We start from the raw sequence: 26,551 nt of genomic DNA, 5'->3' as shown, positions 1-26,551 counted from the left end.
TTTTTCCTTCTGTTGTTAATCTCCTTAGGTAGTGCCTAGCAATCAGTCCCTTTATTTTGTAGACCACACAACTGAGACGCAAACGGTTGAAATGTCACGCCCAAGGTCACATTGATAGGTGTTCAGAGGATGCTCCAGTTGGGGAGAACTTTAAGACCTAGAAGGTTTGAGCTATCAGGACCCTTTGAAATTTGTGAGTCCAGCCTCTTCATTTTGCCAAGGAAGAAGCGAAGCCTCCAAGTAAGGCCAAAATGCTCTGAAGGTCTTGAAGGTGGTCACAGAGCTGCCACCAGAACCTAGCCAGGCTCTGGGGCTTTCTGCCGCCACGCCTGTCTCTTCTCTTCAATTTGATGATCCGTTTATGATTTATTTGGAGCCTTGGTTTTTAGAAGCCCTGTTTCTGGAAACTCATTAAATTTGGGACTTATTTTATCAGATGGTTATTAATGTTTTATTAGTTTTGTTCCTGGATTTACTTAGTTCTTTTCTTGGGACTTGAAGTAAGCCAGGAGGCTGCAAATGCAAAGTTAAAAAAATAAACTTCACAAGTACAAGATGGGAGAGGCGTGGCTAGACAGCAGTTCGTGTGAAAAAGAGCTGGGGGTTTGAGTGGACCCCTAGTTCCACAAAATCAACAGTGCTACATTATCTGAAGCTACATTAAGAGGTAGAGGATTAAGAGAGTGAGGCTCCCTGGTTCTGGGCTGGACTAGATGCTTGCAGTCATCTTTCAGCTCTCAAAATCCATACTTTTGAAGCTCTTGAAGTGTAAGAAAAGATAGAAAAAAATTAATAAATGCTTATCAAGTGCCCGCTGTGGGCCAGGCACTGTGGCTGCAAGGACAGAATTGGAATAGTCCTCATGCTTAAGGAGCCTCTGTTGTTTTGAAGAGATAACATCGTATAGAAATAGAAACCCTATACATGCCACAGAAATGCCAAGGTGGTGGGGATGGGGGTGAGGAGGAGCTGAGCTTTGAAGCAAATGAGGGATTCTTCAAGGCAGAGTTGAGGAGGCGGGGAGGGCATTTTAGACCTGGGGAGCAGCTTGGGTACAGAGATGGGAGATGGAATGTCCCGTATATGGAACAGCTTAAAGGCTCACTTGGCCCGACTGTCTGTGGGAGGGGTGCTGTGGAGTAGGCTGGCAAGGTAGGCTGGAGCCAGGGCTTGGAGTGCTAGACAGGATTCTCTCTTTGGCCTTGGGCAAATCACACTTAGTCCTTCCCTAGGCCTCAGTCTTACAATTAGGAAAATGGGGATAATCACCCTAACGTCTGAGTTATTAGAGGCCCACTTATTTGAGTGTTTTGAAGTTCAGAGAATAGTTGTATTCTATAAAGCTGCAGACATGCTGCAGCCTGGTCTGAGGGGTGGGGTGTGGGGTGGGACAGTGGACAGGGTGGCAGGAGTGCGGGGGGCCTGCTGTACATTCCCCCTTCCCCCCCCAGGCCTCAGAGGGGCTGCAGCGAGGAAGCCCACATGCAAAGGCTGGAAGGGAGCTGCTCATGGCCACATAGGCTATTTCCTGCTCCCCAGGAGCCTCACTGTGTTCCCATAGACAAGTTGCCCCACCTCTGAGAGCCTCAAGAAGTTTTCTGGTGAGGAGATCATTGTTTTCAGCAGGCAGGGAGTGTGTGCTCCTTGCGTGCTGAGTCCTGTCATCCCACGGAGCAGAGCAGATGGGATGCTGTCCAGAGCCCGTGCGCCTGCTGTCAGGCTGCTCTCCCGCCACCCTCGGTCCCCCTGCCCTGAGCCGCTGGCTGGCTGCACGTGGAAATTCCCTCTTTGTCACAACTTCCCAACTTTTCTGCCTGAGTGGATCTTTTGGTTTTCTTTTCAAAATGTGTAATTTAATAAGTATTAATGAAAACCACCGGTCAAACCAATGACACATAAAACCTACTAGCTGTACCCCCAGTTTGTTAAAGGTAACGAGTCCTAGCGTGAACATCTTATTTTCTTGTATGTCTCCAGCCCTGCGCTCTTTCTTTCTGGGAGGGGGGAATTTTGCCCCCAGGGAATGAATCCATGGGTATTTGTCTCTCCCCTGCCCATAGGGGTTGTTTAGAGGGACCTCCTCGGGGTCAGACCAGCTACTTTCTGTTACCCAGAAGATATTTTCTGTTTTTATTGATAAATTTTGTTTTAAAAGCATTTGGTATCTCATTCAGTCAAACCACAAAGTATATTCCCCCCAAATGAAGTCACAAATAGATAACTGGTTGGGATGTACCAGCACGTGCAGCTAGAGTAGAATTAGGGAAGATGTAACAGATGTGGCTGGAGACTTCTCAGTAAAGAGGGAACACCAGATTTGTTCCAGTTGGGGTTGGCTTGATTGAGTTATTTCTAAAATTATCCATGAGTGTTTTTCAGGGGAAAGGATTCCTGCTTTGGCCTTTTCTGTTCCTCGTTTGACCTTTGACCAGATTGACATTTGCTGGTCTTGTAGAGAGGCTCTTCTGGCCCGAAGTGGGGAGGGGGGGTGGTTCTCAGCCTGGCGGGTGGGCTTGGCCTGGCTCTGCCTCCCCTCCTTTCCAGGACTCTTTGCCACCCAAGTGGTTTCTCCTGCACATGCCCACCCCGTTCTGTCCTCAGCCAGGCAGGCCTCCCACCCTTTCCCCTACTGTGCGTGGGTGGCTACTTTGTCGGTGAGGCCCAAGGACTGTCCTTAGGCCTCACAGGGCTCCTCTCCTGTATTTCTCTTTTATCCCCCAAACAAAAAGCTGCCTCAGGATTTGCACAGTGTTCACTGTCAGTGTCTTGGATGGTTTTGTGGGCCTGCAAGGGTCTCACTTCCCAGCGCATGCCAAGTTAGGTTCAGGGGCTTTGTGGGATTATTAGAGTCTTTATCCCGGAGATTGCGGGTTTTTCCCCAAGCTCACAGTCACTTTGCATCCCAAGGGCTGCCTCCAGTTACGTGCACCCTGGACCTGCTTGCTCGGGAAGGTGTCTGCTGAATTAACGTGACCTAGCCAAGAACATCTGTGGAAGGAAAAGCTAGGCTCGAGTGGCCAGTGTCGTTTCTGTGGCAGCTACAGGAAAGCCCGAAGTAAAGAGGCCCTGGCTCCTCTTAGTGCAGCATTGACCGTCAAACCTGGGGAGAAATGACACTTCCAAGGAAGGAGAGGAGGGAAGAAAGCTTAGTTTGTGCCTGAGCTTCCCAAAATGGGCTGGCTGAGCATCTGCTTGCTGCTGGGCCGGGCTGGGGGGTGCAGAGTCTGTGCAGAGCCAGGGCTGACGGGGAGAGCCCTGTGTGCAGGGAGGTTACGCCTGCCTTTGCCGGGGCTGATTATTTACATATTGGGAGAGTGAAAGAAAACAGATGGCAGGCAGACAAGCAGGGGTTCCCTGCCCTTGTGGCCCTACAGGCTCTGTATTCACTCTCCTAAAATTTGCCTACAAATACAAGAAAAGAATGGGCATGTAGCCTGGCCCAGAGCTGTGGGGGTGCAGGAAAGCATTCGGCAAGCACCTCTGGCATCTGTTGGCCTGAGGCTCTGTGTGTGGCAGCTGCCGGCTGCTGGGGGTGTCTCTAGGTCCTGGAATCCTAGAATTTTAGGATTGGAAGGGACTGCAACAGCTATAGCGCATGCTTGAAAGTGGTCACCCAGCTTCTGCTTGCAGATGTCTAAGGAGGGAGCATTCACTCCCCCTAGCCCCCTAAACAACTTCCCCTCTGGGGCGGCTCTCAGTGGATAGAAATGTTTCCTGACAGCCAGCCTGTCCCCGTTGTTCTTGATTCTGCCCTCTGGGGCTCAGCCAAGCAGTCCTAATTTCTGGTAGAGTAGGATGTTAGGAAGGAAAAGAGGAGTTCAGATCCCCCTCAGCTGAGGGGCATGGGCTTATGGCTTCAGAGGCCCCTGCCAGCTTGAGGGCTGGCACCCCTATCATCTCCCTCCTCCCAAGGGCTAACCCTCTCTCACTTCAGCCCAGGACAATACAGTGGGCAATAGCCGTGGGCAGCACCTGGGGCCTCGGGCACCTTTGGGTCTTTGCCAAAGACTTTGTAACTTTTTGGTTCATTTTTGAAGTGTCATCTGTACCCAGGTGAATTACCAGGAGAGACCAGTTAATCCCCCTCTCTCCTCTTTTCCCTCTCAACACCTCCCCCCATTTCTCTTTCTTTATTCCTCTCTTCCTCTCTCCCAAACTCACCTTTCCCCAGTTATTCCATGTTTGACTCTAGTCTGGTGAAGGTGCTGATTGTCCTTTTTGCCATTGTCCTGAGTCCTGTGAGAGAGAGAGAGAGAGAGAGAGAGAGAGAGAGAGAGAGAGAGAGGGAGAGAGAGAGTGTGTGTGTGTGTGTGTGTGTGTGTGTGTGTGTCTGTGTGTGCGCGCGACAGCCAGAGTTTGTCACTCTGTGGTTCTGATGCCCCTTTTTTCCTGCCTGCCAGACAGATGTGTTGGTGCTGAGCTGTGATCTAATAACAGATGTTGCGCTCCATGAGGTTGTGGATCTGTTCCGTGCACACGATGCTTCCCTTTCGATGTTGATGAAAAAAGGCCAAGAGTCCATGGAACCAGTCCCAGGACAGAAAGGGAAGAACAAGCCAGGTAAGGAACACCTGAGGTGTTCTTCCATCTGTCTCACAGGAGGAGAGTGCTAGGGTTCAAGGTGGCATCTTTTCAGCCCCTCATTCTCAAAGTCCAACCAAGATATTTTCATAAAACACTGACCTCCTTTCCCTGGTGTTGATTGCAACCTCTCTGTACCTTTTCATCTTCAACAGTCGTGTCCATGTCCTTCCCTAAGTCCCAGGCTCTTGGAGTTGGAAAAGAGCCAGGAGGCATCAAGATTAGATCCTTGTCACCCAGACAAGAACCCCAATATCTACCATATACTGGACTTGCAAGTGTCCTCGAGTAGGGTCCTTCCCACTACTGGCAATGAACAATGTTTCCTGTTTTGCTCTCTAGGCTTCAAAAGAACAAATCTTACTTGTTCCCTGTGGTTGCCATGGCCTTTATTTCCTGCCTAGTAGGACAGATAAGTGAGAAAAGACACATGGACCCCTCAGGGGTGGCCTGTCAGCCCTTCTGGGAGCCATCTGCCCATAGCAGCCCAGCATCCTTGGGCCCTTCCTCTCATGAGCCTGTGGGGCCTACTGGGGACAGATTTCCCAGCTGAGACAGCCTTTTAGATTGCAGCAGAGCGATGGGAGGGCCATTGAAAAGGGGGGACTGCTGTCTTCTCAGTGCCTCCAATCCTCCAAGCTTTGCAATGGCATCATCCTCTTTCTTCTCTTTTCCTGCAGCTAGCCAGAGAGCGATCTGAGGAGTGAATGAGATGCTATGGGTACCAGGCTCTCTATAGACGTTTGGTATTGCTAGTGTTACCAGTCTGGCTCTTCACTGAGGCCTTTTCCCTCTCTTCCCCCATCCTTCTCCACCTCTCACTCCTTTCCCTCAACCATCTTCTTTTTAAAATTTAGCTTTTCAATGAACAAGCCCCACCCCTCAACTGAAAAGAAAAAAGGAAAAGCAACATAGTCAAGCAAGATGGATTCCCACGTTGACTGTGGCCACAAATGTGTGTCTCATTCTGCCCCTTGAGCCTCTCACCTCTGTCAGGGGGCAGATGACTTGCCTTATCCCAGGGCCTCTGGAGGTGCTCTTGGGCTCTGCATTGATCAGAGCTCTTCAGCCTTTCGGAGCCTCTTGCAGCCTTGCCTTTGCTGTTGGCCCGGTGAGGAGTAGCTCGTGGTGGCTTCTGGGGAAGCTTCCCTTCTTGCTGTCTCTGAACACAGAGCCCTGCAGGCGACACTGATCTTTGGCCGGTCTCTGGCCAGAGTGAGAGGCTGCTGGCTTTTTGGGCAGCATCCCTTCCCCTCACCTACGGGCTGCCTTTTTGTGAAGCTGTGGCATGGAAGAAGTCACTTTATGTAATTTCTCTCACATTACTCAGCCTGGTGCCATGTTTGGGTTTTTGTTGGAGGAGGTGGAGGGGATTTGCCTGTCCCCATTTAGGCGGCTGTCTTGGGTGGAGTGTGGACGTCTAGTACATCCCTCTTTGTAAAGTTTAGGAAACTGAGACCCAAAGAAGGGAGGGCCTTTGCCAAAAGTCACACAAGGAGTAAGTTGCAGAGCCAGAATTTGAAGCCGAGCCCTGGACTCTGAATCCAGTGCTCTTTTCTCACTGTGCCACAAATGCATTGTCCTGTACCTGGATTTAAGACACCAAGCGCACAATCTGAGGAGGGGGAAGGCTTGGCTAAGTGACACTTCAGGTGGGAGAGATTGGAGGATTTTGGCAGACTACTACTACTACTGAGAGTCAGCCATCTGGCATGGCAACCAAAGAAGCTCACCTGGACTTCGGCCGCACGGCGTCTAGCCTGGCTCTGCTGGGCCCTGCTTAGACCGCTCCCGGGGTGCTGCCTTTAGTACAGTGCACCTCGACACTGGCAAAGTAGATTGAATCCAGGCACCAGAGGGTACCCGGCATGGGGAGAGAACAGGAGCCCTTGCCCTGAGGTAACTAGTTGAAAGAACTGGAGGAGAGAAGACTTAGGGAGACTGTCTTCAAGCAGTTAAAAAGCTGCCATATGGCAATTAGAGTTGTTCTCTTTGACCCCAGAAAATAGGGCCTGGAGTCATGGGTAGGAGCTACAGGGGAGCAGTTTAAAAGTAGAATGGGGTGTTTGATAAGTGGTTTGTCCTTTTGAAGAGGACCACTGTCCTGTCACTAGTGACTGGCCAAGCTCTGAGCACTCCGCAGTGTCTGCTTCAGCTGCCTTCATAGCTGTGGAACTGTTCTTATCCACTCATCTCGCTGGGGAAAGTTTCCACGTGCTTGGGATAGCTAGCCCTCGAAATCCCTGACAGGTGGGAGGTCTGTTGGTTTAACCTATCTGCTGAGATGGTTTTACTGGGGTGTGGCCACTATACGTGCTAGAGCTTTGTGGAGTAGCAGTGAAGGTGTATGAACAGCCCTAAAAAGGGCTCAGCAAACCCTCACACCAGAGGTGCTAATCCTTCTGAACACACCCTGTACCTCTTGAGCTCCCCATCACTGCTGGTCTTCTAGTGGAGGCTAGATTACCCTTTGGATGTTATGGGCAGTGTTCCTGTTTTGAGTATGTACTGGGCTGGACCCCACAGGTCCCTTCCAACCCTTTGAGATTTTGTAATTCTTGTAACCACCTGTGGATGAGGGCCTGCACAAGAGTTGAAATGGTGGGAAGAGAAAGGAGGGAGGGAATTTCAGCAAAGAAAGAAGTATCCGTCGTGGTGACAGAATTGAAGAGACAAGGGACAAGGGACAAACAGGACGAGGGTGCTGTTGCTTGGGGAGAAGATGGGCTTACTCTTTGTCACGCAGACAGCTGGAGTCCTGCCCTGCACAGGGATCAGGATCCGCCCTGTTGGAATGGATGCTTATCTGAGGGAGGAAGTGTAGTGAACTGAAGATGGAGTCTTGGGCACCAAGAGGAACTGGTGCTGTGGAGGGGGCTTGCCTCACAGCTTCATCCCGGTGGGGTTCAGACTGCCCTGGAGTGCTTCTCCAGAGGCAGGCTTTGAAGGGAACTCCTTTACTCCAAAGCAAAGTTGGATTTTGCCAGAACCGAGCTGTACAGGAGGCTGGGATTTCAGCTTCATTGAGATCATGGTTATTCTGTCAGCTATAAGGCAGCAAATATAGTTGAAGACCAAGGGGAGTGGGGAAAGGGTTAAAAATTCAACTTAGCTGAAAAATTATCTTTACAGAAACTGTTGGTTCCAGGCCCTTCCTTTTGTTATGTGGTTTTGTGAGCCCCAAGGATCTGGGCAGGGCCAGAATATTCCAGGATTTATCCAAAAATAACATCCTAAGTTTTTCTTTGCATGTTCGAAGAATCGGAGTCATACCACTGGGGACATGGTTATGCAGTCCAGCGTCAGTATGATGGAGCTCTTTGTAGGTGGGCTTGGGGTGTGGAGAGCGCCGGCCTAGAAGCTGGGAGAGCTGAACTCCAGTTTCGCTTCTGCCATTGACCAGCTGGATGGCAAGTTCCTTGACCCCTCTGAACCTCAGTCCTCTCATCTGTAAACTGAGGGGCCTGGATTGTACGATTCCCAAGGTCATTCTATCTCTCAGCTCAAACAGGGGTTCCTAATGGGCCCATGGGTCCAGAGATTTCAGGGGGTCCATCATCTTGGATGGAACTTTATTTTCACTAATCTCTAACTGAAGGGGCAGCTAGGTGGCGCAGCAGGTAGAGCACCAGCCCTGAAGTCAGGAGGACCTGAGTTCAAATCCGGTCTCAGACCAAACACTTGACACTTACTAGCTGTGTGACCCTGGGCAAGTCACTTAACCCCAATTGCCTTAAAAAAAACAAATCACTAATCTCTAACTGAAATCTAGCAGGTCCTTTAATTATGAATGCAGACCATAAACCACAGTAATTTTAGGCTCTGCCAGACCTCCCAAGGGGTTCATGGCCCCATGTGATGAAGAGTGTACAGTCAGCCTGCCGCTACATAAGCAGTGTGCCCCCTTTCAACCCTGGCTTCTATTTGGTGCATTCCCTTCATAGCATCATGGCTTCTGCCAGGGCCCAGTCCATCCTCCACACTTGACAGGCAGGGGTGCTCAGGCTCAGTTTTGTGTGTTAAAGATACGGCTAACATTTGTACAGGGCTGCTCTAAATGCTTCTCGTTTGGGAACTACAAAGAGCATATCGGATCTCGGGTTAACTCCAGAGCTGGGGGCGCTGGCCCCCTGAATGCGGATCCTCTCCAGGGCCCTCCACCCCACCCCACCTCTTCTGGACCTGCTGTTACCTCTCTGGAGCCTCTCTAGACACAGAAGGGTTAAGCCACCTGCCCAGCGTCATCAAGCTAGTAAATGTCAGAGGCGGCGTGGACCCAGGGCTGCTGACTCCAAACTCAGTGTGCTTCCCACTGCGCCACACTTCCTTTCTTGAAAATTTGGTACCTGAGACTTCCTGGTCTGGGTGGCACAGTGGAGAGAGTGCCCATCTGTAAAGTGGGGATGATAAGGGTTGTTGTGAGGATCAGAAGAGACAGTATCTGTAAGTGCTCTTCTATCCTTAAAGTGACCCATAAATGCTTACTGTTCTTTTTTTTTTATAAATAGTATTTTATTTTTTCCAATTACATGTAAAGATAGTTTTCAACATTTATTTTTATTTTTAAAAATTTGTTTTAGTTTTCAGTATTCACTTTTATAAGATTTTAAGTTCTAGATTTCCCCCCCTCCCCAAGATGGCATGCAATCTGATATGGGCTATGCATGTAGAATCATGTTAAACATATTTCCACATTAGTCATGTTGTGAAAGAAGAATCGGAATGAAAGGGGGAAAAGAAGAACAAAGAGAAAGAAAAAAAAGCAAAAATAGTCTGCTTTACTCTGCACTCGGACTCCATAGTTCTTTCTCTAGATGTGGACAGCATTTTCTACCATAAGTCTTTTGAAATTGTCTTGGATCATTGCATCGCTGAGAAGAGTTAAGTCTATCCAAGTTGGTCATCACACAGTATTGCTGTTGCTGTGTACAATGTTCTCCTGATTCTGCTCATTTCCCTTGGCACCAGTTCATATAAATCATTTCAGGTTTTTCTGAAATCCGCCTGCTCATCATTTTTTATGGAACCACAGTATTCTATTACATTCATGTACCATAACTTGTTCAACCATTCCCCAACAGAAGGGCATCCCCTCATTTTCTAATTCTATGTCACCACAAAAGAGTTGCTGTAACTACTTTTGTACATGATCTCTTTGGGATGCAGACCTGGCAGCTGAGTCAAAGGGTGTGCACAGTTTGGTTGTCCTTTGGACATAGTTCCAAATTGCTCTCCAGAACGGTTGGATCAGTTCACAACTGCACCAACAATAATGCTCACTATTCTTAAGCAGAGGGAGAGCACTAAAGCTTACACTTAGGTGGAGCTGGCAGGGAAGCTGAGGTAGCATGTAACTGCCTCGAAGGCAAGGACTGTTTACATTGATGGCTTTGTATTTACCTCTGCTGGTACACAGTGTGCACTGAACACTTGCTTGAGGAATTGAATCAAGTTAGATTAAGAATGTCTAGTCTTGCCCTTGGAGTTAGAGTTCAGATCCCGTCTCTGATAGCAGCTAGGAGGCTGTGTGACCCTGGGACAGTCATTGCACTGAGCCTGTTTTTTCTTAGGTAGAGTAGGAGTAATTATAAGCCTGGCAGTATTTCTCTAGAAGGGTTGTCGTGAGACCCAAATGCAAACATGTTTGTACAGGACTTGGCCTTGCTTGGATCTTAGTTATTATAATAATAATAGTTATTAATAGCAATTTAGGGGAAACAGGAAACAATCCCAAAGAGTCAGACACAAGCAGATTGCCTGAACTACAACAGCAATAACAGCTGGCACATAGTAGGCACTTGATACGTGTTTGCTAATTGACTGTTTCTGCCACAGTTCTGTAGAAGCCAGTCATGGGTCACTCAGAACAGGTCCCGACCAGTGAATCCCATTTCCTTTTTTGTTGGGATGAATGGGCCAGCTCTGGGGGATGCCCACAGAGTGCTGATGCCCTGGCCCCAGCTGACGTGTAGCCTGGTTTCCTGCTGTTCTGCCACTAGTGTGTGCAGGACCGTCCACCTGGGTCCCTCCCCGTTCCTAGAACATAATGCCCTTCTCCACACTGCTCAAGTCTTTGCCTGAAATTCTTTCTCTTTTCCTTGACCACTCACTCTTCAATTCCTCAGGCTGCCTAGTAGAAGCATAGCCGTCCTTCGGGGACTAACTAGAGAACAGCTCCAGACACCCCGTGGGGCCAGCTTGGCAGGCACATTGCCTTCAAGGGGCACCCTTGCCACTGGAGCCAGGCAGCTGCTCCACAGGCCCTTGGTTGAGCCACGTGGGTACTAGCTTTGCACCCATCTTCTCCTGGGGTCTGTGAATGTGTCCCGTAATGTGTGTAAAGGTTCCACCTGTGTTGTTAGCGTTTGGGCTCTGAGAAAGGGAAGCAGCTGACCTTGATCCTTAGCGAGCCAAGATCCTGGTAGCGAGGGCACGTGTCTGATGATCTGCTTCTTGTGACTCAGTGGAGCAGCGGGACTTCATTGGTGTGGACAGCACGGGGAAGAGGCTGCTCTTCATGGCTAACGAGGCCGACCTGGACGAAGAACTCGTCATTAAGGCATCGATCCTGCAGAGGTAAGCCTGGGGCTTACCTGTTGGCGCTTCTCACCCTTAAACAATAGTGACACAGATCGGCATAAAGTGGATGGGGAGGGCGATGGTGTGAGCTCAGCAGACCTGTGTGAGACAGCCCCCAGTGCCAGAGCCTCTCCCCAGGATGGCGATCATTAGGAAAACTTTGCCTTCTCCTTGCCACCCTTTTCAGCCAGGGGAAACCCTGGAAGAAGGAGGATTGGAAAGCCCTGGGTTTGTTTGGGAGTATGTCCTTTTGGTCCTTTTGGGATCTGATTCTCTTAGGAGATGGGGTGTATGTGTGTGTGTGTGTGTATGTGTGTGTGTGTGCGCACGCGCGTGTGTACATGCATGTGTGTATGTGTGGGGGTGCTTGCGCATGGGTGTGTGGTGTATGCATGCTGCACACATTGGTGTATGCATGTGTGTGTGCGTGTGCATTTGGAGAGGGGGTGTCCAGAGCCTTCTGTTGGCACAAAGTCTAGCTTTTGTTTTTTGCTTTATGTGAGCATAGGGCCCAAGGCAGCCAGAATATTTTAGGTGATGCTGTAGTTAATGAAAAGAAAGAGAAGTCAGCTTCCCACTGGGCCGGTGACACCCCCCAGCCCCACATGCTGTACAGAGAATAGAGGCCCCTCTCCAACCACGACTCACAAACATGGAAAAGGCTGTGGTTGGGCTTTCTGCCATCCGTGTGCTTTCGTTTGTGCCTGTAAGGAGATGACCTTGCTCTCTGCCATGGCGGGTTGGGCACTGCAGTGAGCACTTTGCAGATATCTCATTGATGTGCTTGTGACCCAGTGAGTAGGTCGTGCATCGGGTACCTCCTCTATTCATGGTAACCGCCTCGGCACTATCAGTCTGTGAGGTCACGCCAGACCGAACACAAACAAGGTCAGGAATCTGAGGGAAATAATGGAGAAGAGTTGGGTGGAGGGGGTCTCAAAGTGCAGACTTCCTATTCCATGAAGCAGCAAGCATCCAAGCTTTGGCTGACACGTGGGACACAGACCCGGTAAGCAAGACCTGGTGCAATGAGCCATCAGGGCCTGCCCAGCGTTCAGCAAATCCAAGGACGCCAACGACTGCTTTCCCCGATTCCTGTGTAAGCCCAAACTGCTGGGAAAATGGAAGGCAGCTAGCAGAAAGGAGGCCCTGTATAAGGCATCATAAACTCCAAATGGAAATGAGACCTCAGCATTAGAACGTGGTATCTGTCCAAAACCAGAGGACAATGGCAGGGAGACCCCTGACACAACCGTTGCTGGGCAGGCAGCACTTTGTAAGTGCCAGTCCCTGTGCTCAGCCTTGTGACTAGAGGGGTGATGGGAGAGTGCCAGCCTTGAGCTCACGCTCTCATGGGGGGCAGAGAGAGGGCGTGTACAGACACACCGCCAGTAGCTAAGACCATCGTGGTGGGGAAGGGTCTGATGCCTGGGGCTCCTACAGGGATCTGAGGGGCAGATCTGGGCTGGAAGCAGCACTCTCAGGAGTCCGGAGCAAGGGTTCTTCCCGCCATTCAGGGCTGGCTCTTTGTTCTAAGTATTCTTTCCCCCCTTCTCCTGGCTCTTGGTCCTGGCTGCCATGTGGGAGTTTCCTTTGTTGGGTGGATGAGGCAGTTGTCTGGAGAAGGGAGCAGGCAGCTCCTCTGGAGCTGAGCATTGGGCTGCTTTCTGCCTCAGCTGTGTGGTGGTTGGAGTAAGCCTGCCCCGGACTTCTCGGTGTTCTTTTGTGGTGTTCCAGCAGTCTTTCCAGTTTTTTCGTTTCTTTACTTCATTTTAGATCCAGAGACCTTGGTTTGCATTGGAAAAAAACCAAGAGAGTCTTAGGGAAGTAATGTACGTGTCAGTGGAGGAGGCCTGGTTAGGCAGCTGTTGTTCTGAACAAGATCTGGGAGTTTGGGTGACTTGACAGCTCACAAGGAGCCCGAGGGGAATGTGTCAGCCCCCAAACTAATGGGATCTTGGACTGCATTGAGACATGTGGAGGTGAGAGTCTCACTGTGCTCTGTCCTCATGAAGCCCCCAAGGTAGAACCAAGAACACAGGGGGAGTTTTAAAGTGGCCAGTTTAGGCTTGATGTCAGGAAAAGCTGCCCAATAAAGAGAACGTTCCCGAGTGGAACAACGTGCTAGAGAGGTTCTGACCCGCCCCCCCCCCCCGGGAGTTGTCCAGGGCACACCAGATGGTATCTTGTTGGGGTTACTCTCGCAGGCATTACTGGGACTTGGACTCAGGCCTTCAGAGGTTTCAGAGTGGGGCTGGGAACCTCTACTTCTTTGATCTCTGCCCCGTTTTATGGTTCTGGGGAAATGGGAGCTTGTGAGGGGGGTGGAGTCCTGGGCCACCTGCCCGGACCCCACATGAACCATTCAGTGAGGACACTTCCCAGAGTCCCAAGATGCTCGCCCACTGTATGAGTAGGATTTGCAGCCTGGGATTTTGGAGTCTTCTCCAACTTGGCCTTTGGCAGCTTCGAGCCTGGAAAGAGCATGACTGCCCTCCAAGCTTTGTTTGCTTCGCTTCTTAGAAAGAGAGCTCAGGCAGTTGTGTTCCTGAAGGGGGGGCAGTTAGGCAGCTCCACCTCCATACCTCAGAGTCAGACACCTGCTGGGGAGGGCCACCCATGGCAGCAGGCAGCCATCCCTCTCTGTGGGTGTTCCTTGTGACCAGCTGCAGGTGCTGCTCCCGCCCTGGCAGCCACCCCACTCTTCATTACCTCATCTGGCCAGGCCACAGTAGAATCCTTCCTTTACATGTGGACAAGAGGGGAAGGAAGTCACCTTCAGGAAATGCTCACTTCCCTTCAGTAGAGGAATGCAGCGTTACGTGGTTTTGTCTGGGGATAAAAATGTCTTTTCAGAGCAATAGATGGAAATCACAGAAACAAGGGAAAACTGACAATAAATTGAACAATGAGGGCTGTCCGGACAGGGAGTGGGCTGCTCCTGGTGGTGGGTCACCCCTCGCTGCTTCCTTGGATGCGTTATGGAGGGACCCTTGTTCAGTGCCTGGCTGGATAAGGTGGACTCTGAGACCCTGGGATGTTGTGATCCGTCCAGCCTTTCCTAAGCTCACTGTCCTTCTCGTAGCCCTGGTCTGGCTGCCAGGATCCTGCTGCTGCTGCTGCCTCCCCAAGGTCTAAGGATCATTTTGGTTAGCCTGGACCAGCAGCACCTCCTGGGCCCTTAGTAACATTTATTAAATGCCTGCTCTGTGCCAGGTACTGAGCTAAGCACTGGGGATGCCAAGAAAGGCAAAAGATGGTCCCTGCCCTCAAGGAGCTTGCAGTCTGATGGGGGAGACAAGATGCTCACAACCAGGTACAAACAAGCTTTGGACGGTATAAATACGGAGGTAATAAGAGAGAAGACACTAGAATTAAAGAGAATCTGAAAAGACTTCCTGTGGCAGGTAGGATTTTAGCTGGTACTTGAAGGAAGCCAAAAGGCGGAAATGAAGAGGGAGGGCATTCCTGGCATGAGGCACAGCTAGAGAAAAATGTCCAGAGTTGGGAGATGTCGTATTTTGTTCGTGAAACAATAAGGACTGTGTCAGTTATGGTAGAGTATGTGAAGGGGTGTAAAGTGTAAGAAGACTAGAAAGGTAAGGGAGAGCGTGTTAGGAAGGGCTTTGAATGCCAAACAGAGGATTTTATATTTGATCTTGGAAGTGATAGGGAGCCATTGGAATTTGAGTGGGGGCCGGGGGAGGGTCATGTGGTCAGACCTTTGCGTTAGGAAGGTTACTTTGACAGCTGAATGGAAGATGGGGGACAGTGGGGAGAGAACTGTGTCAGGGAGACCAACCACCAGGTGACTGCGATAGGGCCTATAGAGGGTCAGTGTCAGCGGAGAGAAGGCGTGTATGCAAGAGACATTGGAACAAGCCTTAGCAACAAATTGATATGGGGAGGGGGGGGAGTTGGGCAAGCCTGGGTGAGTGGGAGGTTGAGGATTCTCCACAGAAGTAGTGGATTTAGGAAGAGGAGTGGGGTTGGGGTGGAGGCAGATGATGAGTTCAGTTTGAGGCATATAGAATTTAAGATGTCTAGAGAACATCCGTAGGCAATTGGAAATGCAAGACCAGAAGGCAGGAGAGAAGTGAGGGTTGCCTAAGTAGATTAGAGGAGCATCAGCAGAGAGGTGATCCTTGAATCCATAGGAGCTGCTGAGATCCTCAGGTGAAGTAGGAGAGAAGGAAAAGAGAAGAAGGCCTGGGATAAAGGCCTGGGGGCCTCCCACAGTTAGTGAGTATGTCCTGGGTGGAGATCCAGCAGAAGAGATGGAGAAGGATTGGTCAGATGGGGGGAGGAGAACCAGGAGAGAGCAGTGTCAGAAGAACCCAGAGAGAAGAGAGGAGGAAGAAGAGGGTGATGGACCGTGTCAGAGGCTGTAGAGAGGCAGAGGAGGTTGAGGTCAAGAAAAGAAAAGCCATTTGCTTCAGTCATTAAGAGATGGCTGGTAGCTGGTCACTTTGGAGAGAGATGTTTCAGTCAAATAACAAAGTGGGAAGCCAGACTTCGGAGTTCAGAAGAGAGCGAGGGCAGAGGAAGCGGAGGCACCGGCTGCCACCAGCCTCCCCAAGCAGTGTCGCCACAGAAGGGATGGGGTGATTGATAGCTGTGAGAGATGGGGATCAGGTTGAGGATGGAGGCCCTGGGAGGAGATTTCTTCTGTCATTCATTTCCAAGCTTCCTTTATCACTGAACCCTAATTCAGAGCACCCTGGTCCCCACGTGGGCTTGATTCTCTGGGCCTCCGAATCTGCTGCATCCAATGTCCCTGGCTGGCAGCCTCCCAGCCTGGAGACCTCAGTCTCTTCATTGCTTCTTTTCATTCTCCACTTTTGCTGCCCACCCCACAGACCATGATTGTGCTATTCTAAAACTTATTTTCAAGGGAAAATATACCGTGCCAATACAGAAATAACACCTCAGATCTGTGGTTTTAGAAGCACACAAAAAAGAGAGCTGTCCCGGCCCTGAAGCCTACTGTATGGGCTTTCTCTCTTGCTTCCATTTCCTGCCCCCGCCACGGCGGGGCCCTGGCTGGGCATGACCGCTTGCAGCAGCCCCAGGGCCAGGAGCTCTGACGCTTTGGCCTTCACTCCCCAGGGCACTTGGGCTTGGGTTTATTAGTAATGTGAGGTTCATTTTCTCTTAACCTAAAGCTAGGCATTGTTCCTTCATTCCTTACAGTCACTGCTCACTGAACTTCTTCCTGGTCCAATTAAGCTGGGAGCTCCGTGAGAGCAGGGGCTATTTCTTGCCTTTCTTTATGTTTCCAGCAGTTAATATAGTGCCTGCCACATGGTAGGTGTTTAATAAAATGCTTGTTGCCTTGGCGCACTATGAGAAAAAGCTAGGAAACGCAAACAGATCAGGTGTCCCCCCCCTCCTCAGCGCAAAGAATGGCCACGTAGCGCTGCTGTGACGTTCCACGCACAAGCATTAGCTTCCCCACCCTGGCTCTGCCTGAGTCTGCTGCTTCCGCCCACCCCCAAATCGACCTTCTTTGGAAAGGCTGTGAATCAGGCTCTCAGGACCTGCCCCTTCTTGCCCCAGTCAGTACTCTCCCAGCTTCCCTCACACAGATTTGGGCAGGATGAGAATATTCCCCACTAAAGGGAAATTCCTAGTCTTTTGTGAGCTCCAAAACCTCCTGTTTCTCCTCCCCCTTCTCCTCCCACTGCCTTAATGGGACGTGGGAAAAAAATGCATGAGACCACATTTGGCTCTGTCAGCACTTCTCATGTAGCTTGTTTAATACATTCGTTTGGGTTTTCCACTTTGAGTGGGGCTCCTCTATCCGAAGCAGACTCGTTGAGCCCGGCTGACCCTTATCTCGGGCTGTTGCCTAGTCAATTTTTAAAGCTTTTCGGGCAAGGAAGCTCCACAGCCTTCCTCAGTAGCTGGTCCCAGTCGTAAACTGCCTTCTCTGCTGCCTTGTGGACTGAAGGGCTCCTCTTGTCTTCTAAACTGTTTCCATCTGGTCCATCTGTAGATGGAAGTGACACCTTCATACCCTCCATGCCCTTTCTTTGGCTGAAGAGCCCAGTGATTTTTCTGGACCAAATCTTTCTTAACTGCTTGAACTTTTCTGATGGGGCCTTGGTTTCCATTTCCTTGTTTTTGTGATATTTCTGACCCCTCCACCACATACCTCACAGTAGGGAACGCTGGCAAGTGTGAACTGCCCCCCCCCCCCGAGGCTCTGAGGGCTTTGGTTGACCACACTGTGAGCCGCCAGTGCAGTGCAGCCCCCTGGGAAGGCTCATGTCGTCCTTCCTACTTCAGGACTTTGAGGATCCCAATAAGCCACATGAATAAACAAGCTGACTTGGGGCCCAGGAGGCTTAGTACTTTGAGGTGGTAGTCAGCAACCAGCAACACAGTTAATGACAGAATTTAGATTTTAAAAAAAATCTCAGCAGAGACCAAACTAAATCTGAGAAGATGAAATTGTTAGAGATGGACGTAAAACCTTCCACTTGGGTTCAAAAAACCACCTTCACAAATCCAAGGTAGGAGAGGGGTGACTATATAGCAGCGTGTCTGAAAAGGCTCTCAAAGTCTGAGTGGACCAGGAGGATTCAGTAGGAGTCAGCTCTGAGAGTGAGTGGCATCTGAGACTACAGGAAGAGAGGCCTCACATTGGCCTCAGCCGTGGTCAGGCTGCCTACCAACGCAGATTGAGAGCGCCACTTCCCTGGGCCTGTTAGCCTTAGAGAGCGGCCTAGAGCTCTGGGAGGGTCACATGAGTCAGAATTCAAACCCAGGTTTCCCCACTTCTGAGATCAGCTCTTTATCTATTGTGCCACACTGGACCAGTGGCTTTTAATTTTTTTTCTAATTTAAAAAATTTTTATTAAGTTTGTTTATTTTTAATTTTCAACATTCCTTTTATAAGATTTTGAGTTAAAAATTTTTCCCCCTCCCTCTCCTCCCCCCTCCCTTAGATGACATGCAATCTGATGTAGGCTATACATGTAAAATCATATTAAACCTATTTCCATGTTAGCCATGTTATGAAAGAAGAATCAGAACAAAAGGGGAAAACCACAAGAAAGAAAAAGAGAAAATAGTATGCTTCAATCTGCATGCAGACTCCATAGTTCTTTCTCTGAATGTGGATAGCATTTTTCATCATGAGTCTTTTGGGATTTTTTTTGCTGAGAAGGGCTAAGTCTATCAAAGTTAGTCATTTCACAATGTAGCTATTACTGTGTACGACATTCTCCTGGTTCTGCTCACTTCACTCAGCATCAGACCATACAAGTCTTTCCAGGTTTTTCTGAAGTTAGCCTGTTCATCATTTCTTATAGCACAATAGTATTTCATTACATTCATGTACCACAACTTGTTCAGCCATTCCCCAATTGATGGGCATCTCCTCAACTTCCAATTCTTTGCCACCACAAAAAGAGCTATAATATTTTTGTACATGAGGATCCTTTTCCTGTTTTTATGATCTCTTTGGGATACAGACACCAGTGGTTTTTTTAAGGGCTGATTTAAGGTTAGGGGAAAACTTCCAAACAATTGGAACTAACCAAACATGGAATGGAGGTCTTCAAGCAAAGACTGGATGACGTCCTGCAGGGTAAGGCACAGAGGAGTCTTACTCAGGTGTGGTCTGGACTTGAGGTCTGGTCCTCAGAGGCCTCTCCCACCCAGAGATTGTGTGGTCCTGGGTTGTGTGGTGCTTGAGACTGCCCCTGGGCTTTGGTGGGTGGGCTTCACGAGCTGTATCAGCTAGTAGGTCTTGACCTCTCTGGTCCTTTGTTTTCTCATCTTAAAATGGGGGGGGTTGGACTAGAGGAACTCTTAAGGCCATTCTAGCCCCAGATCTAGGGTCTGATGAGCCTGTAGACTTCCCATCACTTGTCTTTAGACCATGATCCCATCCCAAGCCTGGGTTCTGCTGGCAGGGCCTCCTTCCTCCAACCTCATCTCCTTGGCACAGTGGAGGCGTGTTGCTGGAAGGATAGCTCCCGCCAGCTGGATTTTGTTGTGATTTTTTTCTGTTTCTATCAGTAATCCTTAGGCAGTTTGATGAGGCACTCAGTCTATACCTTAGCTTTAGGGAGTATCATCATTTTATTACATTGTCAAGGCAGGTCACATGAAATCATCAGGAATTTATTTACTAAGCCAGGGCCTGACCGTAAACAATTCATACCCCTCCTGTTAGCCAAATCCTCCTTTACTTCCATGAAGAATAGTTTGTAGTTATTGTCATATAGGCCTTAAATGATTGAGAAGTGGATTTGGGGTGGAATTTCTCTTTCTGTCTTCTCTTGCTGGATTTTGTTAATAATATGTGAAAAGGCAAATGACTTTTGTTGCTTTACTTTATTACATCCTGCTGCTGACCGTAAGTTATTCATTGTTTCAGTTAGTTTTACTTTTCCTTAGCACAGTGTCTTGCACCTGGTAGGCATTTAATAAATGCTTATTGACTGACTGAATGAATGAATGACTTGAATCTCTAGGGTTCTTCTAACTAAACCGTCATATCATCAAGGAACTTTGGTAATTTGGTTTTTCTTTTCCTTTTTTAAAAAATTAATTGTTTATTTTTAGTTTTCAGCAATCATTTTCATAAGCTTTTGGATTTTAAATTTTCTCCCCCTCCTTCTTTGCCTCCCTCTCCAAGACGGCATGCAATCTGATATAGGCTGTACATACACATTCCTATTAAATATATTTTCACATTAATCATGTTGTAAAGAAGAATTAGAACCAATAGGAGGAACCACAAGAAAGAAGGAACAAAACAGAAGGAAAAAAGAGAGCAAATGGTATGCTTTGATCTGCCTTCAAACTCCATAGTTCTTTCTCTGGGTGTGGATAGCATTTTCCATCATGAAACTTTTATCTTAGATACTTGCATTGCTAAGAAGGGCTAAGTCTATCAAAGTTAGTCATCGCACAACATGGCTGTTACTGTGTACAACGTTCTCCTGGTTCTGCTCGCTTCATTCAGCATCAGTCCATACATGTCTTTCCAGGTTTTTCTGAAGTCCGCCTACTCATCATTTCTTACAGCAGACAAGTATTCCGTTATATTCATATACTACAACTTGCTCGGCCATTCCCCCATTGATGGGCATCCCCTCAATTTCCAGTTCTTGGCCACCACAGAAAGAGCTTCTATAAATATTTTTGTACATGTGGGTCCTTTTCCCATTTGTATGATGTCTTTGGGATACAGCCGTAGAAGCAGTATTGCTAGGTCAAAGGGTATGCACAGTTTTATAGCCTTTTGGGCATAGTTCCAAATTGCTCTCCAGAATGGTTGGATCAGTTCACAGCTCTGATCTGGTTTCTTCTTTGCCTCTGTTTATTCCTTGATTTCTTTTTCTTGTCTTATGGTTATAACTCACTTTTCTAGCACTGTATCTTGGAAAGGCCTGTAGTGTTTCCTCATTACACATACTTTTAGCTAAATCTGTTTATCACGTTACGGAAAAGTACTAGAAGTATTCACTTCCAGAATGAGAAAGGTGGTGATAATAACAGCAACACTAACAGTAGTAATACTGTAGCATTTGCATAGTGCTTCAAAGTTTGCAGAGCACTTTACGAGTATTATCTTATTTGAGCCTCATGATAACCCTGGGAGGGAGCTGCTCTTACCGACCTCATTTAACAGATGAGAGAACTGAGGCCGACAGAGGTTAAATGACTTGCCATATAGCTGGTGTCAGAAGATCCCCCACACCGCCTCCCTGCCTTGGGTGGTGCTGATTTCTCCTGCCTGACATGCTGACTCTGGTCTCTCACGTGCGTCGCAGCTTTGGCCAAGCTGGCTTGCCTACCTGAGAGGGACAGTTGGTGGCAGCAGAAGATCTTAAAGTGTTTACAGTTCTTTTTACAGTCAGTGAGCTGGAAGCACCCTTTAAATCACAGACTTTCCAGAAGATTGGTTTAAGAATCAACTGATAAGAAATAGTTGTGGATTAGTAGAAAAGGTCATTTGTACCCCAGATTTTGCTTACTTTAAAATATTATTCCTCTACTCAGAATACTTCAGTGGCTCACCACTGCCCACTTTGTAAAATATAAACTCCTAATTCTGACATTCAAGGCATCTCTCATCCCAGATGGTGAAGGTTAGGGAAATGAATGGAAAGGAGCCCTGTCTAGCAAGCATGGAGTGCCTGTGATATGCCAGGTGCTGAGGATGGAGGCACTGAAGACAACAGCTAACCCCTCAGAGGTGCCAGGGAGGTGGGAGAGAAATGAGCAGACAGCAGCTGTGTGCCACATAAAAGTGATGGGGGAGCCCAGAGGTGCTCCCATACAGGTCACCTCCCATGCAGGTGAGTGGGTGGAACCAGCATGTCAGAGCCTTCTTTGGAAGGACCAGAGAGAAGTGTCTGTTGAGGGAGCCTCTGAAGCCTTTGGAAGCAGGAGGTGACATGGTCAGGACTGTGCTTTAGGAAAGTCACTGGCAGCTGAGCAGAGGATGGGCTGGCGTGGGACGATGAGGACCTGTACCGGTGGGTTCTAGTGTGATCAGAGAGACAGGGACAGGTGCCTCAGGAGGTGGCCAGGCTCTCCTTCCTCCTGTGCCTTCGCTCTGGCTGCTCCTGAGCCTGAAATGATATGCTTCCTCCTCCTCCTCCTCTCCATCTCTTAGAATCCCCCCTTGCCATCTTCACAAGGCCATTCCTGATCCCCCAGCCGGGACACCTGGCCTTCAGAAATTACCTTGCGTGAATTTTATGTGTTTTTTGCATATGCCTGTATGTGCTCCTGTAATCTTCCATGTTAGAATGAGAACAAGGACTGTTTCACTCGGGTCTTTGGGTGCCCAGCATCTGGCACATAGGAGAGTTGTCGGTAAGAGTGGAGTTGAGAAAGATACTCAGATTTCAACACTGGGGTGCTAGGAGGATGGTGGTGCCCTCGACAGTAATAAGCACATTGAAAAGAGGGAGGGTTTGGGGGGAAGGGAGAATGAGTTTGACTTTGGCCACGCTGAGTGTGAGAGGATGAAGCAAGGTCCGAGAGAAGATGTCCAAACAGCACTTACTCGTAGGTGGGCACTGGAGACCAAGGGAGAAATTGCCTGCTTTCCTGTGCAGCTCTCTGAGCCGCCTCCAAATGGCATGTCTGTGCAAAGAGCCCTCTGCTTCTAGCCAGACTTCGCTTAGACCCTGAGAGCAGAACATGAGCTCTCTCTCCCTGGGGCTTCCTCTCTGGCCCCAGCCTTTCCCTGGAGGCTCTGGCGTTGCCTTCCAGCTCTGAAGGTATAATCACCATTTCTCCTCTGATGATCCTTTAGCCACAGGTAGGGATGCTCCGCGCTTGACTGTTGTCATCTCCCCAAACCAAAAGTGTGCCAGCTGCAGGGCATGAAGAACACACAGCGCTCCAGACTGATATAGTTCCCCTCCCCACATGCCAGCCCAGAAATGGGCATCTTAGGAACATTCAGGGAGCATGTATGTCTTATAAGAGGGCTATTTGTACTGTTGGCTAAAAGACAACTTACCTTGGGGCCACGAGAGGAGCTTTGCTTAATGAGGGAGGCAGGTAGAGGGGTACTTGCTAAGAGACATTTCTTTTCTTTTTTTTTTTTTTCAGGCAATTGAGGTTAAGTGACTTGCCCAGGGTCACACAGCTAGTAAGTATCAAGTGATTGGTCTGAACTCAGGTCCTCCTGACGTCAAGGCCGGTATTCTGTCCACTGCGCCACGTAGCTGCCCTGAGAGACAACATTTCCAAAGCGGGTGTGGTTTAGAATTCATCTGTATCTTACTGAGCTTTGAAACCCACTGCTTCAGATTCATTTTGACCTTTGACATTTTGGCTGGCATGGGAAGGTTCTTCCTTAAAACTGTATTTTCAGCAGAATGGCCTTCTGTTGGGCCTGCTCAAGCAGCTGCTCTCCCCAGGTCAGGCCACATCTTCTTCTTCTTTTCACCCCTTTCCCTACCCACAGATGCCCAGCGTACCCACGGGCTCAGACCCTCCTTCTGCCAAACTGTCGTGTCTGAGTGACAAGGCACAGGCTCCAGCCTGAGAGCGGAGTCGTGATGTCTGAGCTGGTTCAGTCTCCCATGGCTCTAGCTGGCTGCATGGCGGCAGGTGTTGGTTTTCAGTTAGTTTCAGTCTTGTAATAATATGACGTTATGGTTCAACTTTGCTTCAGGCAGGTTATCTTAGAAGCTTTGCTTCTTCACAATTTGGTTCTTGTCTACCTTTCCAAGTCCCAGCCCTGCTACTTCTGACCTGTGTCACCTTGGACAAATCACTTAACCCTCTCGAAGCCTCCATTTCCGCATCTATAAAATGATACTGATACCATCTTCCCCGGCCACTTTGGAGGTCTTCTGTGAGGCTCAAATGAGCTCATTCCTGAATGACGTCCCACAGTAGACACGTCAGTGAGTGCCATGGAGGCATGCTTATCAGATTTGCAGGTGACACAAAGGCGTAGCCGAGGCATTGGTTGATATTAGACATTTCAAACTGGCCCAAGCCCACCCTTCTTCACTTTGCTGTTTCTCTCAAGGGCACCACCATCTTTCCTGTGACCTAGGTTTGCTGCCTCAGACTCATCCTGTGCTCTTCACTTTCCCTCACTCACACCCTCTTCCAGCCAGTTCCTAAATCTTGTCTACCTCTCCTTGTCTCGTGAACCCTTACCTTCAGCTCACCTGGTCCCTGTCCTGGTGTAGCCCCTTATTTACTGATTGGTCTCCCTGCCTCTTCCATCCTCCACAACTGTCCACCTGGCATCCCTAAAGCACAGGGCTGACCGTGACTCACCCTTGGCTTCCAAAACCTCCTCTTTCAACCCCAGGCCAATCCAGTTGTTGATGTTAAACCACACAAAGACAAACACAGATCCCAAGGACACTGCACTGGAGACCACCTCCCTGGGTGACATTGTGCCATTAAATGAATGGACTCGGCAGTGGGTGTGTGACCCCCCTCCCAAACATTAGACACTTAGCCCAGCGGAGCCTAGGGACCTAGGGGAGGAAGAGGGGCCTTCCTGCTCCATGGCACGCTGAATCTGGATGTAGGCATTCAGATTGTGGGACGTTTTTAAAGTCCTATTGAAGCTTTCCCCACAGTTTTTTCCCCACATTACCATCACTTCCCATTGACTCATTCTCCCTTCTCCTCCAAATAGAGTTCTCCATTGTAAGAATTAAGCACAGATAAGCAAAGTCAGTGTGTTGGCCATGTCTGAAGATGTATGTGTCTTGTGCCATAGCATCTCTCCTGAGAAGCAGGTGATAATGACTTCTGCAGGCGTGATAGGTCATTGCAGCAACCCATTGATCCAGATTTGGAGGTCTCTTTACAAAGACCCAGTGCTCACTTAGTGCTCCTCGTTGGATTGCTGAGGTTGCTTTCCAAGTTTTCTTGCTTCTTAGAATTAGGAAGCTTGTTGAGGCAGGCTATTGCATACCAGCCAGTTGGTAAATACTTAGCAAGTACCTCCTCTGTGTCAGGCGCTGGGGATACCAAGGTAAATTTGAAAGTTTCTGCCCTCAGGGAGCTTGCAGTCAGTCTAGGAGAGGAGACAGCATGGACCCACTGGAATAGATAACATAGGAACTAAGAGGTCTCATTTCTATCACCTCAGAGATCAGCAAGATTGGTTCTGAGCAGAAGTGTATGAGAAGTAGAGCCCTTTCCTGCCTGGCCTAACTGCCTTTTACAAACCAGCCCACGGGAACCTCCGGCTAGTGAGGGCGCGTGTTCAGAAATGGGGTTCATTTCATTCATTCTAGTCACTAAGCAGTTTTCTGGATTATTCCTGAAAACTTCAGCCGTGTCAGCCTTCCTTCTGAGCCCAGGCTCCTTTGGGCCAGGAAGAGCCCCAAGACTGGTGGCTGGGGTAATAGCAGTCTCAGAGAATCAAGAGCTTAGCCTTTTCCATAATAATAATAATAATTATAATAATAGCATTTGTGTCCACTACATGTGCTAAGCACATTATAATTATTATCTCATTTGATCTTCACAACAACAAGGGATCATTATTGTTCCCATTTTACAGATGAGGAAATGGAGGCAGACAGAGGTTAAGTGCCTTGCCCAGGATCACACAGCTAGGAAGTATCTGAAGTTGGATTTGAACTCAAGTTTTCCTGACCCTAGGTCTAGCGTTCTATCCAGTGCACCCCCAACATTCAAGAGGGCCCCGGGAACTGCTGTCAGATGGTCAGAGGCAGTGAAAAGTCCAGGCTGCGGCCCTCAGCATTCCCAGGGCAGGCTGTCCTTGCAGATTTGTCTCTGGTTAGAGGAAGGGTCTCCGAGCTGGGCAACCTGAATGGTTTTTCAGCCATCCCAGGTGGTATCATTACAGTCAGGGCTTCAGTTGCTGCTGGTGTTTGACCTGAGCCCTCACTCTGCTCCGCCATCATTACCCTTTCCCATTCCCTTGTCCCATGCACGGGCTTTGGCACTTGTTCTGTTTGGGAAATACTGTTTTGTGCCATCAGGCTGGATGAGTGAAATCCTCCTTCCTGCCTTCATTGCTGCTCCTGAGTCAGCACACCCATTGAGCACCCATAACACTCTATTAATTACTATAAATGAGGCCTTGTACAGCCGCACCTGGCAGGTAGTCTTACTGGTGTTGGAAATCTGCAAAGCAGGGACAAGGATGTCTTTTCAAGATGCACTTCAGTGCTCTTCCCTGTTTAGTAAAAAGCAGGGCCCTTTGGACTGTGCTTTGAGCCCACCCAACTGCACTGTGTGGCCCAGGGCAGCTGCATCCTGGCCTCCAGCCCACTTCTGTGCAGCCACTGTAGAGGGCTCAGGTGGGCCAGGTTGGGAGTTGGGGCCAGGGCTGGTTCAGTGGCTGGTTAACTTAGGGTCTAGTTAGAAAGGAGTGGAAGTTGAGAGAAGGCTTTGGAAATTTTACAATATGGGTAAATTGCTTTAACCAGAGCAGAGGTGGGGTGGGGTGGGGGTCCCTCAGGGAGTGGTCTTAACCACAGTAATTACTTATTTGGAAAAAAACCTTCCTCTGGCCTCTGCTGAGGTCTCTGGTTCTCTGAAGGGGGGTGGGAGTGGGGTTTCCAGAGCTGCTTTTATCCCTGGCTCCATTCTTCTTTAGGATGTTTGGTTTTGTCCAATGTTGGGGCTGCAAATATTTATACATTACATTCTCTTTGAACTAAAGCAAAGCTGAGACCATCTTAATGCAGTGAAGGCCAGAGTCAGTGACCTCACAGGCCTGTAGAACATTATCCCCCAGCTTGTCACATTCTCAGCTCTTGCTGTTTGTGTGGGTGGGAAGACAGAAGCCTGTGCCTACCACCCAGCCCTCAGGGCCGCCCAGGCCTTGTGACTGGGAGCCAACATCCGCCCTCTGTCCTGAGGCTGGCTTCCCTTGCCCCAGTTGCCGGCGATTCCT

General features: G+C 49.1%; 1 protein-coding gene across 1 annotated transcript in view; it reads left to right on the top strand.

Annotated features, from left to right (window-relative positions):
* EIF2B3 (eukaryotic translation initiation factor 2B subunit gamma) overlaps window positions 1-26,551 on the top strand; it is a 95,844-nt gene that overhangs the window by 28,179 nt on the left and 41,114 nt on the right. The window contains exons 4-5 of the mRNA XM_020987571.2: window positions 4,401-4,560; window positions 11,046-11,157. Of these exons, the coding sequence (XP_020843230.1) occupies window positions 4,401-4,560; window positions 11,046-11,157 (272 nt within the window). The remainder of the gene's footprint in view (window positions 1-4,400; window positions 4,561-11,045; window positions 11,158-26,551) is intronic.

The sequence above is a fragment of the Phascolarctos cinereus genome, unplaced genomic scaffold (genome assembly GCF_003287225.1).
Source record: "Phascolarctos cinereus isolate Bilbo 61053 unplaced genomic scaffold, phaCin_HiC Scaffold_5;HRSCAF=322, whole genome shotgun sequence".
NCBI lineage: Eukaryota > Metazoa > Chordata > Mammalia > Diprotodontia > Phascolarctidae > Phascolarctos > Phascolarctos cinereus.
This window is presented reverse-complemented; position numbering and strand designations above follow the sequence as displayed.